We start from the raw sequence: 20,477 nt of genomic DNA, 5'->3' as shown, positions 1-20,477 counted from the left end.
GGAGATTAGCCAGACTAGGGTTGAGTGTCAACACTGAAAAGTAAACTCAAAGTAGGAAGAGAGGTGAAAATAGCATGTTACAGTTTGTGCTCTTAGTCAGTGAGTCGTGTCCGACTCTTTGCGACTCCGTGGACTGTAGCCCTCTAGGCTCCTCTGTCTTTGGGGATTCTCCAGGCAAGAATACTGGAGTGGGTTGCCATGCCCTCCTCCAGGGAATCTTCCCAACCTGGGGATTGAACCCAGGCCTCCCACATTGCTGGCAGATTCGTTACCAACTGAGCTATCCAGGAAAGCCCATGTTACAGTTTAGAAGGTCCTTTCTCTACTTAGGTATCAGTTGGCAATCAAGAGAAGGCAGTTAAATGAAGGACATTGCTACTAGTGTTCATAATAAGTACAAATGATCAGGAGCAGAAACACTAAGGAAAGATTGGCTGTGATTCATGTCTTAATACAGAGGTGATTGGCCACTTAATTTTTAAACTTTTAGGTCAATTTTATTTCAGATTTTGTCTTGGGAAGATAACATGTTTATCAAAACCTCATATAATTTAGGACTTGATGTTAAATAACAGAACAAAAAGTAGAAGAGAAAATTATGTATTTTACAGCCCCTTTTTTTTGGCCACACTATGCAGCATATGGGATTTTAGTTCCCTGCCCACGGGTTGGCAGTGAGAGTACGAAGTCCTGATCACTGGGCCAACAGGAAATTCCCTTACAACAGGTTTGTTTTTAAAGCAGGATGTTTCTGTGAATGAAAGAAGAATAGTAGAAAAATAAGTGAAAATTACAGTAGTGATTGTATTGGAGATAGGGAATTATAGGTGATTTTTTAAATTTCCGTATTTAAATTTGTTTTGAATGGGTTAAGAGAAAACACACTTTTAGACTTTAGGCCTATCTCTGGAGACCATGTTCATAGAAATAAACTTTCCAGGTACATTTCTCTGCTTTTTAAAATAGTATTTCAAGTCAGTAAAGCATGGGTGGTTAAGATAAGCCATAAGCTTTGGAACCGGTTGTGCTTAGTTTCAGATTCTGGTTCTGTCACCTACTGGCTATATGACCTTGTATGAGTTACCTAACCTTTCCAGGTCTCCATCTCCTGGAGGCCTCCATCATCTGAAAATTCATACCATATAGGGTTATTTTAATTGGAATAATCTATGTACACACTCAAGTTAGAATTGTGGGCAAATTGTAAAGTGATTTAGGAAATTCATAATGACCTTCTGTTGCTTTTCTGTGCTGTTACAAAGCAGCTTTTCAGTTTTCTTCCTAGCTATCAGAGCTACCAGCTTTCTGGGTTTTTTTTATCAGGGTGTCTAATATTTGAAATCTTCAATATAGAGTGCCATGTATTTAGAAAAAATCAAAGTGGATGTATTTTGTATGTTCTTTTTTAGTTACCTGGTGGGAGATGAATTATTTGTGGTCATGGAGTACCTGGCTGGAGGATCACTTACTGATGTTGTAACAGAGACATGCATGGATGAAGCACAGATAGCTGCTGTGTGCAGAGAGGTGAGTTTGCTCCCTTTTTGATAAGTTACAGTAACGTGTGGTTAACAGAGTTGAAAAAAGGGAAATATTTATTTATTCAAGGAGGATACTTTTGAGGGTAAGAGGGGGTGCCATTAAAAATATACCACTCAACAGTGGAAACAAGGACAAAGTGGTACACATCTTTTCCCTAGATATTAATTAATAAGTCTGCTTCTGGGTTTATTGACTTCCTTAAAGGTGACCAATGAGAAGATATTCATTAATGAATTTTGAGACACACTGCTTGTCTAGGCCAGTAGAATTCTGTCACATTGCCTACATCTAAGCCAAAAATGAGCCTTTCTTTCTTCCATGTAATCTTTTTCCTATGGGTGAAACTTAGGTTAATGATTTGCCCGTTGTCGTTAAAACTGTGACACTACTTCCAATCCTAGGAATCATTGTCACAAAGGACGAAATTGTGACAGTTCTTACAACTGTTATGTTTCCTATGATTTGGCTTCCCTCGTTTTTACAATGAATTAAAAGTAAATTATAACATTTGTTCATGTAAGAACAATATATGTGATGTTTTTTGCTTTTTCATCTTTTATTTGGCTTTTTTTTTAAAAAAGTATTTTTCTAAGATTTTAATTCTGGTGTAATTATGCTTCATTTAATGGTTAATCCTCCTGATTGTTTCAGGAAGGATGGAAATAAGAACTTTTTAATAGTTTTAAATACGATAGTTTAATAATATATCCCTTAACAATGAATGTTTGAAAAAACGAAGAATGTTTGGTCACTTAAAAGTTGATAAAAACAAGAATTTATTTATACTTAATTTGTTTTTCTAAAAATTTTTTTCATAATTGATACAAAGTTTTTTTAAGAGTTCCTCTATTTATTCCTAATTGGTATAAAGTTATTTTAAGAGTTCCTCTATTCCTATAAGTATTTTTCTGGGGATTTATTCTTTTCAGAAATCTGCTTAAATGCTTGGTAAATGTGACGCATTAATCTACAGTTAATCTAGGTTTTTTCTTTGAGTAGTGCAGTGTTTTGAATGAGATTTTTAGTTGTAAAGATGTACAGACTTTATTTGTTGTTCTACTTTAATGTGGGTAAGAAATAAAAACACAGCTTTTTCCAAGTTAAAATTTATACTCGGTTTACATTAAAAAAAAACAAGCAGATTTAAAAAATTTAATCTCATTCTGATTTTAAGGAAGTGAGAGTACTTTTTCTGCTCTTTTGACTCAGTGTTTTCTGAAATATGGCACAGTGTCTAGGGTATGGATATAGCTTTATGTAAAACCTACCATAGAAGAAAGGAAGAAAACATTTTACACCACACTGAAGAACTGGACAGAACCAGACTATCCAGTGTCTTATATTGATTAGACTTCTGAGTATCTCAGATTCAGATAAGAATGATTACGAGTTTATCCTTTACTGTTGAAAAGTGAAAGTGTTAGTCACTCAGTCATGTCGGATTCTTTGCAACCCCATGGACTGTGGCCTGCCAGGCTCCTCTGTCCATAAAATTCTCTAGGCAAGAATATGGGAATGGGTTGCCATTTCCTCTTCTAGGGAATCTTCCCGACCCAGGGATCGGACCTGCGTCTCCTGTGGCTCCTGCTTTGGCAGGTGGATTCTTTACTACTGAACCACCTGGGAAGTACCTTTACTGTTGAAATGATATCTAAAAAGCCTTATGCATGTTTACCAAGTGCTGCATACCTTTAGACATTTAAGTTTAAACCTGAACAGGCCTAGAAATCGTATTGACCCACCCATTCAAAAGAACATTGAAGACTAAGTGATATTCTTATGGTATTAAGTAACCTGTGGCAGAAATAAGACTAGATAAGACATTATTTAATAGTTGTTTCTGGATAAGACCAAGAGTAGGAAGAGCAGTATCTAATTATTTAAGGTGTCTTGTTTTTGTAACTTTGCCTGTGACATAATTTTTTTCTCTGTAAATGTATTATTAGAGTGTCTTCTGTTAGATACTAGAGGTGGTACTTAGATAAGTAGTGTATATGAACTTCCCTTAGACTTTTCAGGGACTATTTCATTGATAGATGTTTTTCTTCTGTTCAGTGTTTACAGGCATTGGAATTTTTACATGCTAATCAAGTGATCCACAGAGACATCAAAAGTGACAATGTGCTTTTGGGCATGGAAGGATCTGTTAAACTTAGTGAGTAACAAGTGAACAGATAACATTTATATGTTACTTATAATTTTCTGCCTTTTGTTTAAGTAAAAACTCTTTCCTGCTATTAACATTTTTATGAGAATACATGGAGTGGGGGAGAATAGTAGTAAAAAGATATGGACCGTCAGCTGGACAGCTTGAATTTAAATAGTGGGTCCGCTACTACTTGCTGAATAATTTTGGGTGAAACGATGTAATCTGTTTGTTTGTTTCCTCATTTGTATGATAAGGAAAATAATAGTACCTATCTCAGAGAATTCTTCTGAGTGCTAAAAATGTAAAACACTGAGGAGCAGTGCCTGGTACTATTGTAATGTTGATGCTGTCTTCCAAACATAAACTTGGATTTGTCTCTGCTACCTGTTGAGGTAGATTTTTCTCATTATGCTGTTCGTCTTTGAATTTGGTAGATGGTGGTCTAATTAGGAGAGGCCTGTGTGACCCAGACATCAGAGATGACATTTTTAGGGAGAAAATCATTTGTAAACCCCTTTCCCTAATTGTCTTCTGTATCAGATATGATAGAGTCATGGGGAAAAAAAAACTCTCTTCCCTCTGCTGGCTGTAATCTCAGTTCCAACCATGCCCTCTGGAGGATTCAAGAACTTGTACTGAGATTTCTCCAGCTATGCAAAATGCAAGACATTTCTTGGATCAGGAGACCAAAAACTATTTCTTCTGTTTGCCTAGAGAATTTGGCTTCTTTTTCAACATCTCTTTTAAAATAGATTCTTCAGGACCTTCCCTGATGGTCCAGTGGTTAAGACTCTGCACTTTCAATGTAGGGCATACGAGTTTAATCCCTGGTTGGAAAACTAAGATCCCATAAGCTCTATAGTCCAGCCAAAAAGTGGGGCGGGGGGGGGGGGGAATCCTTCAGAGGTTATTCAATTGCAAGAATGAGGATTTAGGTTCTATTTGATGGTCAAAATATATAGTTAATAATTGTGATTTTAGTGGGAAAGCTAGAAATTGATATTCTCATACATTTTTGGTGGATACACAGGTAAACTAAATTTGACCTTTTTGGATAATATTTTACCCTGGCTCTGCCACTCACTAGATGAATGATCTTGGTGTGCCTCAGTTTCCCCATTTGTAAAATGGAAGTCATAATAATAAATGTACCTATCATAAAGTTATAATTTGGTATGTTTTTTCTTATGAGGTACTTGAAACAGTTTTATAAGCACTCATTTTAGCTGTAAATGTTATGATTTGACCTGACAATTGCTTTTTTAAAACTGTCTGCTAACATATGCACAGCAATAAGTACAAAAATGTTCTCTGCAACCTTGTAAAGAAAAACCAACTATATCTGAAATAATCTAGTAGTACAGAAATGGTTAAATACATTATGGTATTTTTATGTTCTGTAAAGTTGTGTAATTACAATAAGATAGGTTAATATAGTAATACAGAAAGATCTCTAAAAATAGTTTTAAAAAGCAATTTACAAAGTATCCTAAGTAAAATATTTAAGTAAAGGAAACCAAGCAGTTTGTAGATATTTTTTGTCTATTTGGAAATGCATTAACACAAGTCCAGAACTTACAGACATACATGTTAACAGTATTTACATGTGGAATAGAATGAGTTTAACAGAAGGAAGGAAGGAAACGGTTCTAGATTCTTATCTTGACTTTCCTGCTGAATTCATGCTGGGTTCTAAATTAGGCATCCTGCTCCTCAGTTATAAAATGAGGTGGTTGGAGTAGAGTAATGCTGGTGAAGACCTTGTGGGTACACTTGCAGTTAAATGTGTTCTTTTTCTGGGCTCTCTTGCTGACTCATATGCTTCTTATTAATTCTAGCTTCTGTTTTTTCTTTCTTCAAAAGTAGTGTCCACTTCCTGACCTTTGATTGACAGTGGACACAGTTTTGGTGTCCAGCTTTGGTAACTTTTTCTTTTAGATCTTTTTCAACTTTATTAATAAAGTTTTAGGATAAAATTAATTGGTTAGAATAAAAACCTTCCTAGTAATTTACCGTCTTCTTTTGGGAAGTAAAAGTTAAAAAGTGAGAGTGTATAACATCAAAATATCTGTAAGCCCATTCTGGTTTACTTTATTAATACATTCTTAAAAACTAAGAGACTGAATACTCAAATATAATTCATTAAGTCATATAAAGTAAACTCCTAAAACAACCCATGGACACCATTAACTCAAGATGTTTTGTATTTTTTTTGTTTTGTAGCTGACTTTGGTTTCTGTGCCCAGATCACCCCTGAGCAGAGTAAGCGGAGTACCATGGTTGGAACACCATACTGGATGGCACCAGAGGTGGTTACACGGAAAGCTTATGGCCCCAAAGTAGACATCTGGTCTCTGGGTATCATGGCTATTGAGATGGTAGAAGGAGAGCCTCCGTACCTCAATGAAAATCCTTTGAGGGTAAGAACAGTTAAACACTAACCTTACTATCAGAAAAATAATTTTCTTTAAATCATTAATTTAGAGCTTGCATGTGCTAGGCACTGGCCAAGGATTTAGGATACAAAATTGATTAAAAAAAACCCCAAAAAACGCAGTCTCTTCTCTCACTCTGTATCTAAAAAGTATTTGCTTCTGAGTTTTGGAGTTTAATGTGTTAGGTTAAAGAGTTTGTAATTTTTTGATAAGCTGTATTGTTTCTAAATTTGCACATAAATAAGAATTTGCTCAGTTTTCTGTAGAATTAAGAGACTCTAGATATAACCTTCAGGTTATTGACTTTGAACTTTGGCCTCTGTACCCCCAGGTACAAAGAGGAAAGCAGGATCCCATCTGTGAGAAGGCTGGGTAGTGTTAAAGCCCACATTCAGACAAAAGAGTGAGGGTCCCCAGAAACAGATGAAGTCAGTAGACTTTAAACGGTTTCATGTTCCAGCAGCTGAGGTAGAGTTCCATCTTCCTTCTTTCTCTCCTTTTTTCCTTCATCCCTTCCTCCTTTTCTCCCTTCCTTCTCCTCCTCCCACCCTCCCTCCCCTCTTTCCTTCCTTCCTTCTACTTTACCATACAGTAAACTCCGTATCAGTAGTTACTAAGGAAATGCAAATCGGAACCTCAACAAAATCACTTCATGCCTACTGGAATGACTGTAATAAAAAAAGGCAGAAAATGATAAGTATTGGTGAGAATCTGGAGAAACTGGAACCCTCATGCATTGCTAGTGGGAATGTAAAATGGTACAGCACTTTGGAAAACAATTTGACAGTTTCTTTAAAAATTGACATTGAGTTACCATGTAACTTGGCAATTTCTTTGCTAGGTAAATAACCAAGAGAATTAAAAGTATATATTCACCCAAGAACTTGCCCACAAAAATTCATAGCGGCATTATTCATAATAGCCAAAAGGTGGAAACAACCCAAGTGTCTGTCACGTGATGAGTGAATAAACAAAAGTAGTATATCCATACAGTGGAATGTTATTTAGCCTTAATAAAGGGAAAGATGTACAGATACATGCAGCATTGAACCTTGAAGGCATTATGATAAATGATAGAAGTCAGACATAAAAGATTACATATTGTTGGATTCCCTTTACAATTGATTGATTCTTCATTTGTAGTAGTTAGGTTCTATAAAACAGCAAACACTGAATTAACAAATACTGAACCATTGCTTCTAGAGGAAGTATAGGGCTAGGTTCCTGCTTGCCTTGATCACATTTTTGTCAACTGATCAGTACCTCACCTTGCTTTATGTCTATTTTTGTTTAAAGACACTTTATTTAATATATATTGTTGATTCAGTCATGTTGGACTTATCGCCACTGTAACTCATGCTTGAATTTAGCTTATCAAACCAGTACATTTCCTCCATAAGGCACATCATAGCCTTCTTGCCCTTAGGAATGCTGAACAGTATGCTGCTTTTCACCTCTCTGCAGATGTTCATAGATGACCATAGAAGCACTGAGAGTATTGATTTAGGGATTACAGATTAATTGTAGTGAACAGGTAAATTCACCTATATGGAATCCTCAAATAATGAGGATTAACCGACTATGAAGTCTCTGGAACAGGCACATCCATAGAGACAGGAGATTAGTGGTTTACAGGGACTGAAGAGAGGAGGAAATGTAATACATATGAGTATTCCTTTTGGAAGGATAAAAATGTACTGCAATTAGATATTAGTGATAGCTGTATAGTCTTGCAAATATAGTAAAGACCTTAAATTGTGCATTTTAAAAGGGTGATGCAAATTACATCTCAATGAAGTAATTACTTTAAAGTTTTAAATTACCATATATGACTACAGACTTATTGCCAGAAGTTAAAAAAAATTTTTTTTTTTCATAATAAGTTGGACATGCTGTAAAATGAGCTACAGAGGCCAGTGTAATGGGTATATGTAGAAGGTGCTCTGTTGGGATCGTGTTGGATTTTGATGCTCATTTTCCTAGTGCTTTTCATCCTCTTGCAGAGATTCCAGTTCAACTGAGCAATTAAAGTACGTATATAGAAGTGATTAATTTTAAAACACTGCAGAACAGGTTTTAAAACCCCCAGACTGGTTCATTCACATGTTTGGCAAACACTGATTTGAGTACTTGCTCAAGACACTCAGATCAATAAGGTGCTATTCAAGGTACAATCTTAAAGAACCAACAAAAATTCCTGCCGCTATAGAAGGGGGAGAAAGACAATTTTAAAAATAGAAATAATATGTAATATGTTAAATGATGGACTCTTAAGTACTGGGACTGGTAGGCAGAGAGTCAAGTGTCCAATTTCAAAAGAGTGGTTGGAGAGGCTTCACTGAGGTAACATTTGAACATAGGAAATAAGAGAGTGATACTCAGTTACTTAAGGGAAGAACATTTCCATCATGTGTAAAGGCCCTAAGCAGGAGCATTTCTTGTGTATTCAAAGATCCTTAAGGATTCCAGCATAGCTAGCCTACAGTTGAGTACACAGCAGGAGAAAAGAGGTGGATCAGTTAAGACATGAAGCCAACTGTGGTACCTTAGGCCTTTGTAAGAATTTTGGCTTCTACACAAGTAAGACGAGGAGACTATTGGAGAATATTGAATAGAGAGGTGAAAGTGATCTTCCTTCTGTTTTAACAGGATCACTCTTAGATTTTGATGGGATCACTTTGTTGAGAAGAGATTCTCAAGAGAGGCAAAGGCAGAAGCAGGAAGACCAGTTAGGAGGCTGATGCAGTGATCCAGGCAAGAAATGATGATAGCTGAGACCTGAATGGTGTTGGGGGATGCTGGAAAAAGTAGTTGGATTCTGAATGTATTATGAAAGGAGAGCCTACATGACACAGAGGGAGAGATGCCCCTAGGAATTTGGCCTAAGCAATTGGAGTGATGAAACTGAGGTTCTCCTTGGCTGAAATGGGGAAGACTGCAAGTAGAGAAGAGAAGTGGAGGTGGCAGGTGCCAGATCAGGAAGTAACATTTTTAACTTGTTTTGGACATGTTAGGTTTGAGGTGCCTGTTAAGATATTCAAATGTCCATGTGGATATATTGAATAGGCTGTTGAATGTGGAAGTCTGGGATCCAGAATAGAAATATAAAATTGTTAGCTGTAGAATTTTTTAAAGCTCTGAGATCAGGTCACCAGGTCTAATGGGCATAGACAGACAATAGAAGAGATATGGCTTGCATCCTGAGGCGCTGCATAGTTAAGCATTGATCCTAGTTTTTTAGGATATATTCAACTTATAAACTTTTTTTTGGAAGTGCTGCATCTATATTTATAAGTTAATGGGTTGTTATTCAGTCACTCAGTCATGTCCAACTCTTTGCAGCCCCTTGGGCTGCAGCATACCAGACTTCCCTGTGCTTCACTGTCTCCTGGAGTTTGTTCAAATTCATGTCCATTGAGTCAGTGATGCCATTCAACCATCTCGTCCTCTGTCATCCCCTTCTCCTTCTGCCCTCAATCTTTCCCAGCATCAGGGTCTTTTTTAATGAGTCTGCTCTTCACATCAGGTAGCCAAAGTATTGGAGTTTCAGCTTCAGCATCAGTCCTTCCAATGAATATTCAGGGTTGACTTCCTTTAGGATTGACTGGTTTGATCTCCTTGCAGTCCAAGGGACTCTCAAGAGCCTTCTCCAGCAGCACAGTTCAAAAGCACTAAGCACCAAAATAATCAAGTCACAGTATACCAGGCAGTTTAAAAAAGCAGAAAAAGACAATCCATAATGAGGGGGAAAATCAATCTATTGAAACCAACCCAGAATTGACACAGATCAAAGAATTCATGTACAAGGTCATTAAAATAATTTTAATAGTTGCATTCCAGATGTTAAAAGAGTTAAGTAGAGACATTTGAAAGTTTTTTTTTTTTAATTCAAATCTAACTTTTAGGTAGTAACTCTATAGAGTTTGAGATTGTATTAATGGCAGATAATATAATGTAGATTAGTGTTTTAATGATCATGGATGTAATAATAAACTTAATATGAAAAATAAGGACTGAAATGAATTTATTAAAAAATGAAATAGTATCAGTGAGCTGTGAGACAACTTTAGGTGTTCTCATATGTGTTCGATATATGTTACAAAATTTTAAAACAAAAAAAACCCAGTCAACTAAGAAATCTACAGCCAATAATCTTTTAAAAACTAAGGTAAAATAAAGATTTTCTCAGACATACAGAAGTTGAAAGAATTTATCACGAGTGGATCTGCACTACAAGAAATATTAAAGGAAGTCTTTTAAGCAGAAAGAAAAAGATAATGTGGTTCCACAGAAAGAAATGAAGAGCACTAGAAATAGTAACTATGTTGGTATATATGTACAATGTTTTTCTTATCTAAGTATCTTAAAAAAATAAAACTGTTTAAATATAACAGTGACAGGAGGAAAGAGCCTGTGTGTATGTAAAATGACAAAAGTGATTTACTAAATATGGCAGAAGAGACAAATCTCCCATTCAGAAGAATTCCGAATAAGGTATGTAAATATTCCACCTCAAAGGAGATGGAACCTAACTCCCCTTTCCTTAAGTGGAGGCTGCAAACAGAGAATTTCCTTCCAAGGAGCACAGTTTGAAGAGGGGGAGAAAGGAATAACATTACAGTGGAGAAACCTGACAAACATTACCTAAACTAGGCTTAGATCAGCTCAGTATCATCAGTGGTAAATCATGCTGATAGTATATACCTCTGATATGATGTCATGAAAATGGCACTCTTTTTAAAAAAGTATTTATTTATTTTTGTCTGTGCTAGGTCTTGGCTGCTGCACAGGCTTTTCTCTAGTTGCAGTGAACAGGGACTGCTCTCTAGTTGTGGTCAGTGGGCTTCTCATTGCGGTGGCTTCTCTTGTTGCGGAGCACAGGCTCTAGGGTGCACAGGCTTCAGTAGTTGCTGCTCCCAGGCTCTGAAGTACAGGCTCAGTAGTTGTGGCACATGGGCTTAGTTGCTCAGCGGCATGTGGGATATTCCAGGGATATTCCCGGACTATGCCAGACACGGATCGAACCTCTGTCTCCTGCATTGGCAGGCGGATTCTTTACCACTGAGCCACCAGGGAAGCCCTGGCACTCTTTAATTTTGATCTTCTTCCCCAAAAGCCATAATCTCAGTCTAATCATAAGAGAGAAAGACAAAGAAAGATTCCAGTAGAGAGGTATCATACAATATAAAACCTGACCAGTACTCCTCCAAACTATTAAAGTTGTCAAAAAGAAAGTCTGAGGAATTGCCAGAGCCAAGAGGAGCCTTAGAACACATGACAATTGAATGTAATGTATGGTGTCTTGGAACAGAGACAGGAGAGTGGGAGAGTGAGTGAAACAGGGATATCTAGTGTGAATGCTGGAAGCCCTAAGGGCCCCTGTGAGGTTAGTGATGCCAGTAGCAGAGGTATATCTTTTTCCTCCCCCATACTTAGCTGCATAGGTATAGGCAAAAAGTAGGCAGAATTTTAGCCGTGTTTAGCTAAGTGAATACTATGAAGTGTGAGAAGGTCAAAGAAGTGATCACGTGAAAGGGATGATAGACACTGGAAGATCAATGGGAATTTAAGTCCATTGGAGTCAAAGAATTGCAGGCATTGGGGTACTAGGAGTGAAAAAGGTAGGAGGTGGAGTACAATTCAGATTTAATAGTTGCAGTTACTGGTACTGATGGCATAGCATGGGACCATGGGATGTGTGTGGCTGAGGCAGGTGAATGGACAAGAACATCAAAGAGGACGTCAGGGAACTGTAACAAGCATCTTTGTATACTGAAATTGCCATGAATATGAATCATGTTAGAGATAATAACAGTGTTTGGGAGATGTTTAAAACAAGGAAATGTAGATATGAGTTTGAAAGCCCAGAAATTACAGAGTAGGAGGCAGAGAGCTCAAAGAGGCAGTGAGTAGCCAAAGGAACACTAGGCTCCAGGCTCAGATGTATCAGAACAGAGGTGTGGAGAGCACTGTGGGTGAGGCCCAATCCTCCTGGAAGAGCCAGGCCTCAAGAAGAAAAGTATTTGGGGAGGGGGCGGGGCAGGGAGAACTGTATGAAAAAATTTGACCCAGAAAGGGGAATATGCTGAACCAAATGGGTATTAGAATGGAGAAACTGAGGAATGATTGGGAGACCTGGGCTGCTTATAATCACTAATATGTATGAAGATAAGGCGTATAATAAGATTTATCCTAAAGTGGAGAAATGGTTACTAAGTATTTGGAGAGGAGAAGTACCTAATGCAACTGCTTTTTTTTTTTAATTTATTTACTTTTTTAATGGAAGGATAATTGCTTTTCAGAATTTTGTTGTTTTCTGTCAAACAGCAACATGAATCAACCATAGGTATGGGCTTCCCTCTTAATCCTTTCTGATGAAAGTGTAGAAGCTCATAACAGTGTTAGCTCTTAACTTGAAAATAATTGCTAGCTCAGAGATTATTTCTTAGACTGGAAATTTTTAAATGAAAATTTGGAAGGAAATGTCATGTAAAGAGAAATGAACTTAGGTGACAAGGAAATGGATGCACTCATATACTGATGATTTGTGTCAACTGATATCATTTTTTTGATGGTGTTTTGGTAATACAGCAAAATCTTTAAATAATTCAGTAGAATATTTAGGTGACCTTGGGTTGATATTTTATCCAAAGTATGATCCATGAAATAATAAATTGGACTTCATTAAAATTGGAATAATCTTCTCTGAGAAAGACGTTAGTAAGAGAATGAAATGACCAGTCAAAAATATTGAGAATATTTCCAAATATTTCTAAAATGCCTATCTAATAAAAAGAGTGTTATCCAAAATGTACAAACAACTCTTAGAATTCAACAAGGAAAACATCCTAATGTAAAAATAGTGAAAGATTTGAACAGACAACTCATCAAAGAAGATCCACAGGTGGCAAACAAGGCATGTAAAAAGATGTTCAACATCATATCATTAGTGAGTTGCTAATGAATTAAAACAAAAATGAGATAGCACTACAGACCTGACAGAATGGCCTAAAATTCACACATCATTATCTTACGGATTCCATAATTTATATTAGGGTTCACTCTTGATGTCATATATCCTATGGATTTGAACAAATGTATACTGAATAATATGTCCTTTATTAAAGTATCTTAAAGAGTATTTTCATTGCCTTAAAAATCCTGTGTGTTCCATCGTTTATCTATAGCTATGTAAATGTAGCTAGTTTAAAATTTTTTAGAAAAGGTTTCAACAAATCTCATTGTTTTAAAATACTGTATAACTTGGAAAAAAATCTTAAATGAGATACTATTTGTTGATTGTGAAATTGTGGTCATTTTTCTTTATACCCGTATGTATTGTAGTAGTTGTTTTGCCAATGTGTATTTGTAATCCAAAAAAAGAAAAGGGTGAAGATAATTTTGAAAAAGAAGTCATGGAAATATAACATCTAAATATAGTTAAAACTATTTAACCAAAACGGGTAGAAATAAGAACCTTACTTTAGTGTGTATGGCAGTTGTCTTTAAGTAACTTTTAAAGTACTCTCTCACTTTGTTGAACTGTCTCAAGTATGTCAAAGTTATTCTTGTGTTTTTAGGCCTTGTACCTGATAGCAACTAATGGAACCCCAGAACTTCAGAATCCAGAGAAGCTTTCCCCAATATTTCGGGATTTCTTAAATCGGTGTTTGGAGATGGATGTAGAGAAAAGGGGTTCAGCCAGAGAATTGTTACAGGTGAGTTTTGAAATAATACTATTTGGGGGAAAAGTTGACTTTTTTGAATAGCCAGCAGAAAGTTTTCATAGGGTTAGTAAGTATATTTCACTGTTTATTCATCACCAGCAGCATGGCAGCTGCTGCATTTTAGGATTTTATCTGCTGGGAATAAAATACCCATAACACTGGAATAAGAATATGAGTTTTTACATATTACCAGTTCTCACACCAGTTCATTGCACTCATGGGTATCTGAATCATTTAACTGAGTTTTTATAATACTGGAAGAACTAAAAAGAGTACACTTTCAACCATAAAAGTGATGTATTGATTATGTTGATTTTTATATAGGTGTTGAAATATTTGTTAAATAAATTATGATCTATAAAGTAGTCTTTAGGGCTTACTTGAAAAAAAAAAATTAGCTTCTAAACTTGTGACATTTACACATTTATTTTTTCCCGCTCTTTCTGGCAGCATCCCTTCCTGAAACTGGCCAAGCCATTATCCAGTTTGACACCACTGATTATGGCAGCTAAAGAAGCAATGAAGAGTAACCGTTAACATCATTGCCATGGCCTCATTTTCTTTTTTCCATTTTCTAAAAGAAATCTTTTAATATATGAAAATTATTATTCTTTTGGGGTTTAAAGAAATGGTCTGCATAACCTGGAGAAAAAAAAAAAATAAACTACTACTTCCTGAAGACAACCAAGAAAAAATTGTAAGACAGAATGACAACTTTAGGGTCCAAAAGGAATTGTGGACTGAATCACTAGCCTTACATCTTTGTGCAGAAAACCCATCAGGGCCATTTATTATGCTTGAGATTTGCATTTTATTTTTCTGATATCATTATAATAGATCCCATTCATTGTCCCTTTTGGGGTGTTTTCAATACTTGAATGGCAGATTTGAGTTTTTCAGAGTATTTGTTTTATCTGCTAATCTTCTTTTCTCTCTTCATAGCTTTCGTTTTCCTTGACTTTCTCCTTTTGAATTGCTCTGAGAAGTGTTTCTTATGCCTAAATTGGAGGCAAGTGTGATGGAAATTATGTAGCTCCTTATATTGGCAAAGGAGCTCAGTGTGGTTTAACTTTGTATAGAAGTTAGAACCAGCTATTGTTACAGGTGATATTTCAGTTTAGAATTTGAGCTGAAGGGAAGAAAAGTATGTGATTTTTACCTTTTTTTAGCAAATGTGAAAGAGTCAATTTTAGAAATTTCATGGTAGTGAGTTGTTTGGCATTTGTTACATGTATAGAGAGAGACTAATAATCTATATTTATAACTAAATCATTGAAACAAAAAAAAGAATCCCATTGACTATACATTCTTAGAGTTTTTGTTTTTTTTCCTTCCTGTGTCCTACTCAAGACTTTGCTTTAGGACTTTGTGCCACTACTTTCCTCTTCCCTCTTATTTCCCCCTTCATTTTGGAAATAAGTTTCTGTATATGTTGTAAGTTTAGCTAGTTTGTTTGTTTTTTAATTAACCCTCTCTTACCCTACTCCTCCCCCTCCCTTCCCATGGCAAATAATATAATAATCATTGAATTTTAAAATTTAAAACTTAACTATTTGTTTCCATTTAAAAGTGAAAAATATTTGGAGTTAACAGAGACAAAGTGAGAGACTTGAACCTTGGTGAGCTCTAAAATAACCAGATAAGATTATATTCATGGAAGAGAAATGTCAGTGACTGAGAGATGCAGCTTCTGACCAGTAAACTGTAGAGATTTGTGATAAACATTGTTCCCAGCCCATTATCAGCATTCTACTGTCTGTGAGAACTTAAGTGACAAAGTACTTCTTAGTAAATTCATGGGTCATTTGAGATGTTGAGTTACTTTTGATTTTTTTCAAATAAGTAAATAATATTCATGTAAAAAACTGGAGAAAGAAGAAATAATGAAATGTGCTTGTTAATAGCAATACTGTTTTTATTTTAAAGATTTAAAAAAGGTCTGTGACCTGTAAAGCGTTAATTATTAGAGTGCCCTCTTTCCTCCCTCCCTCTCCTGTCCGCTTCTTCGCTGGTCATTTCGATTGTTTGACTTTTGAAGGCAGTATTTCCCTTCTGGCATGGCAAGAACCACGTAAAAGAGAAAAATCTGTGGTTTGGTTCTGGCTTTTTATTCCCACCGTTCACTCATAATTGACTTCACACCAACTTGCCATCCTGCAATAGTACAAATTGTGAATAAAAATAATTTTGATGTTTTGAAGTGCATTAGGAGAACTGATAGAGTTTTATTTCCTATCATTCCCACCATATTTGTGTTAAGATATTGGTGTAAGGATAGAAACGGCTGGTGGTTGGTTTTTGGTTTTTTTTTTAATTGGTAATGCAATGTTGGAAGTTTACATGAAAACAAGTAAAATAATTAATGGAATTTGTATCTAGAGCACTTAATGGTCTCTGTTTTCAGTTTGATTGTTGATTTTATTTCTCTCTGGATTATATTGACCTTCTACATCTATTACTAAATTACAGAAAAAGCTGGTTTATCTGGTGGAAAGCTACAGTGTCTCTTGAGTTCCAGATTTGGACATTCTTTGTAAATAGTTGTCTGGATGGATTATAATAAAGAAGATGCTACCAGTGAAATAGAAAACCAACTAAATGACTCAAGACTGTGATCCTCATGACCACTCTAGAAGGCACTTCTATACATAAATCATAAAGACCATGTTAATTGGATGCAGTGCCAGTGCCCCGTTTTTTGCCTGTGACTCAGCAAAGGTCTTTTCAGTTTATAGAAGCAGTTTGGGTTTGTATTTACAACTTCTCTAATAGTTACCTGCATGTCCATTGCTGGCAACGGACTTTGTCATTAAAACCTGACTCCTAGGTTAAGGGAGCTACACTGTGGTTTATTCTTTACTTACTTGGATAAACTAACTTGTAATAGAAATATACTTTGGTTAATTCTGAACTGTGTCATTTTTGAATAATCTTAATCTTAAAAGCAATATAGAATTGTGATTTATTAATTTTAAATTAAAATGTTCATATCTTGTTGCAAGAAAAATTATATCTGAATCAAGATTCATGGTTTTTTCTTAATAACTGCCTTTTGTATTTACCCTTTTTGTCATTACTTTAGAATGAAAATTCTCATTTAAATCTAAAAATTACCTTAGTAGTCTTCTTTTGTTGTTAAGACAATATTACTATAGTATTTATTATATTTCAGACTCTCTGTCAGTCTAAAAGTTTCCTTTTCCTCCTGTTCCCTTTTGCTGCTTTTAGGGACAGTTAAAACTGGGAAACCATGAAAATATTGACTATTTTATCCTACCTAGAATAGTAAAAAACAAGTAGAGTGATTGTGCTAGCGTAAGAAACTAAGGCTAACACAACTCTTGTCTTTATGTGTTGAGTGCCTGGCACATAATATAAATTCTCTTTCCCTCAATATATAAATATTAAGCTGCTTAAGATGTATCTAGTTACCACAGTCCTAAATGACCCTGTGCCTTTAATGAGCAATTTAAAACTACCTATGAGTATTTCTTTGTAGGACTCACATAAATGCATATTTGTTTATATATACTGTATTCTAGTTTGGAGTAATTTTAGATCTGATCAGGCAGTAGCTCTAGTTAGAACAAAATGGGTGCTTAAAAATTTTGCATTAGTTTTTTAGTCTAAAAGTTTAAAAATATACTGAGATTCATATTGAGTGAAATGTCTAAAATCATTATAGAATATAGCTGAAGTCCTGGTTAAAATTCTTTGGGGTTTTTTTATAGTGAAATTCATAGTAATATAGAAAGCAGATTGTCTTCCTTGTCTCAACTGCTCCCACAATAGAGAAACAGTTAAAATCAGTTTTTTCCCACAGGTATATGAGTATGTGTAAGAAAAGGGAAAAAGAAAATACACACACACACACACACACACGGATTTTATTTCTCACTAACACATTTATTGACCACATTGACAAAGACACCATTGTAAATATTGTGAGGATTACAAAGGAGAACTGAGCACTGGCCTGGCCTTGAGAGAACTGAAGTCTTTCTCACTCACAATTTTAGAATGTTGCCAAATGGAGAGAAAAAAATGTATGATAATTCTGTCAAACATACTTTCATTCTGTGTTCAGCAGAGAATTAACTTTGAAATTGAACATCTTTGGTAGGAATGTCTTGTGGGGTTTTTCTTTGTTTTGTTTTTTTTTTTTTGGTAGCTAGAAATGGAATTAAGTGAAAGTAACTTGTTTTCTGCTTTGTCTTCAAATTTTATATTGACTTATTTTTAATTTAATCCCATTCAGTTATTTAATTGTTACATTGACATTAACTGCTGTATTTGATGACCTTGTTCAATAATTTTGTTCTTTCAGGGCTAGAAATAAACTTTTTAATGTTCATTTTCCCTTTTCACAGAATTTAATTCTTTCTTTAGATCAGAGTAGCTTAAAGAATATATGTAATAAGTTTTCAAAGAACATTCTAGTATTTTTAAGGATGACTATTTTTTAAACGTGTCACGGCACTATGAATGTATTACAGAGCTCCAAATTAGAAAGATTTTCAGAAATCATTGAGTAATAAGCATGAGCCCTCCCTCTTCTAAGTCAGAATAAATTTATTCAAAATGAAACATGCAGTGTTCTAAGGCATCATTTCATTATACACATTTAATTTGCATGTTGGATATCCTGACATGGAGAACAGATGCATTATAGAGTTCAGGATGAAAAAATGAAATTGTACATAAAAAAGTATGAGGATGTAGGCAATGACTGCTTAAAATATATTTGTTACACTATAAAACTGCTTAGTGCTATTCTGATATTTGTATTTCTTTAGCTATAGCAAATGCTCAAAACATTTGTCTAGGAAAAGTTTAAAAAAGCCTGGGCAATTGATTTGATTGAAAAGCACTATTTGTAGGAGCTTGATTGATACATGCTTTACTACTATTTTGAAATTTGTGACTTTTTTAAATTAGAGAATTATTTTTTATGCAAATCATTTTTTAACAAGCTTTATCTTTTGAAGAGGAGGAAGAGGAGTTGAGCAATGAAGGGAAAGGTCTTTTTTAAGCCTCATTTTTTTTTTAGGTTTTTAGCAAAATAATATGCATAGATAATCTTTAAGGAGTCATAATAAAGTGCCAGTCCTCAGCTGTTAGCTTCCTCAATGCAGAGTCCTGCTCCACAGAGGCATCTGCTTTTAACTTTGAGCTGGTTTTAGCATGCATTAATTTTCAGATTTCTAAATTATATACTTATACCGGTATTTTTTGATATTTCTGTATTTTACTTTCTCTAGAAGCTTCCTACTATTACAGTTGAGAATTTGATTACCATGCCATTTTCCATTTTTACTCCCTCTACTCTCCCAATTAAGAAGGGTGGCAAAATTTGATTAGTGGTCAGTTTTTAACCCAAGACTATGTGGGAGTGTTGATCATTTGAGTAATTTATTATCACCATATGTCCTTTCTTGTTCAATTTTTTGCTTTTCTTATTGTCAATCTTGACTTTAGTTTCCTTTGAAAGTTTCTATGTTCCCATTACTAAATTTTTCCAGACTCATTGCAAAAGCCCTCTGAAGGCTGTTTTCTATACAATTAAATGTCTCAGATAAGGACTGTTCCTTTTTCTGATTAGGGCTTCAGTTTGGGTTCTTGTTCTCCAGGTCTGCCCTCTGGCATCTGAAACTGTTTCACTTTTCGACTGAATTTAGATTTTTTTGTTTCCTCTTGCTTGCTTTGTTCTTCATTTTAGAGAATTATATCTTTCATTAGTGTCCTGAGGAAGGGTGCATGTGGGTAAGATTTTTAAGAGCTTGCATGTCTGAAAATGTCTCAGATTTAATCAATAATACAGGATTTTAGGTTGGAAATCATCTTCCTTGAGAATTTTGAAGTCCCTACTTTATCTGTAAAACCTGCCATTTCTGATAACATCTTTTTATGTAACTCATTTTTCTGCCTCTCTGGAGTTTTTGTTCTGAAAATTTACCTTGAAACCTTGGAGAGGGTCTATATGTTTAGCTTTTGGTGGGCCTTGTTGATAAAGACTAATTTCCTTCAGTTCTGGTGAATTCTTATATTATTTCTTTAATAATTGCCACATTTTCTCTGTGTTATTTCTTTCTGGCATTCCAGCATTAATCTCCTGTTTTTCTTATCTTTCTCTCCTGCTCTCTATCCCATTGCCTTCTGTTTTTAACTTTCTGGGAGAATTTCCTTGATTTTATCTCTGACTCTTTTTTGAACATATATCACTTGTTGCTTCTTGTTTTAATTTCTTTTCACCCCCACACTGTGCTGCTTGTGAGGTTTTTTTTAGTTCCCCAATGAGGGGTTGATCCTGGGGCCATCTCAATGAAAGCACCAAGTTCTAACCACTGGAGGGCCAGGGAGCTCCCTCATGTTTTTAATATCCAAAAGGTCATTCTTCCTTTCTGATCTTTTTATGGGTTTCTGGTCTTGTTTCATAAGTCCAGTATCCTTCCCTGGTGTATTAAAGAGTTTTTCCTTACCTCAGGTTGCCATAACAAAATATCACATACTGAGTGGCTTCAACAGCAGAAATTTATTTCTCACAGTCCCAGAGACTTGAAAGTTGAAGATCAAGATGCTGGCAAAGTAGGTTTCATTGTGAGGCTTTTTGCCCTGTAGGTGGCC

At 35.3% G+C, this 20,477-nt stretch overlaps 1 protein-coding gene across 2 annotated transcripts in view; it reads left to right on the top strand.

Annotated features, from left to right (window-relative positions):
- The window catches only part of PAK2 (p21 (RAC1) activated kinase 2), an 89,051-nt gene extending 70,844 nt beyond the window's left edge, over positions 1-18,207 (top strand). Inside the window, exons 11-15 of one of the 2 annotated variants that reach the window (XM_081571511.1) lie at positions 1,410-1,527; positions 3,598-3,697; positions 5,915-6,111; positions 13,707-13,844; positions 14,304-18,207. In XM_081571511.1, coding sequence (XP_081427637.1) covers positions 1,410-1,527; positions 3,598-3,697; positions 5,915-6,111; positions 13,707-13,844; positions 14,304-14,390 — 640 coding nt within the window. In that variant the 3' untranslated portion in view covers positions 14,391-18,207. The remainder of the gene's footprint in view (positions 1-1,409; positions 1,528-3,597; positions 3,698-5,914; positions 6,112-13,706; positions 13,845-14,303) is intronic. The other variant, XM_081571512.1, reaches the window with a different exon arrangement.
- The last annotated feature ends 2,270 nt before the right edge of the window (positions 18,208-20,477 follow it).

Source organism: Giraffa tippelskirchi, chromosome 2, assembly GCF_054371585.1.
Source record: "Giraffa tippelskirchi isolate mGirTip1 chromosome 2, T2T-mGirTip1v1.2.pri, whole genome shotgun sequence".
Lineage (NCBI taxonomy): Eukaryota > Metazoa > Chordata > Mammalia > Artiodactyla > Giraffidae > Giraffa > Giraffa tippelskirchi.
Note: the sequence above shows the minus strand (reverse complement) of the source record. Positions and strands in the feature narration are given on the sequence as shown.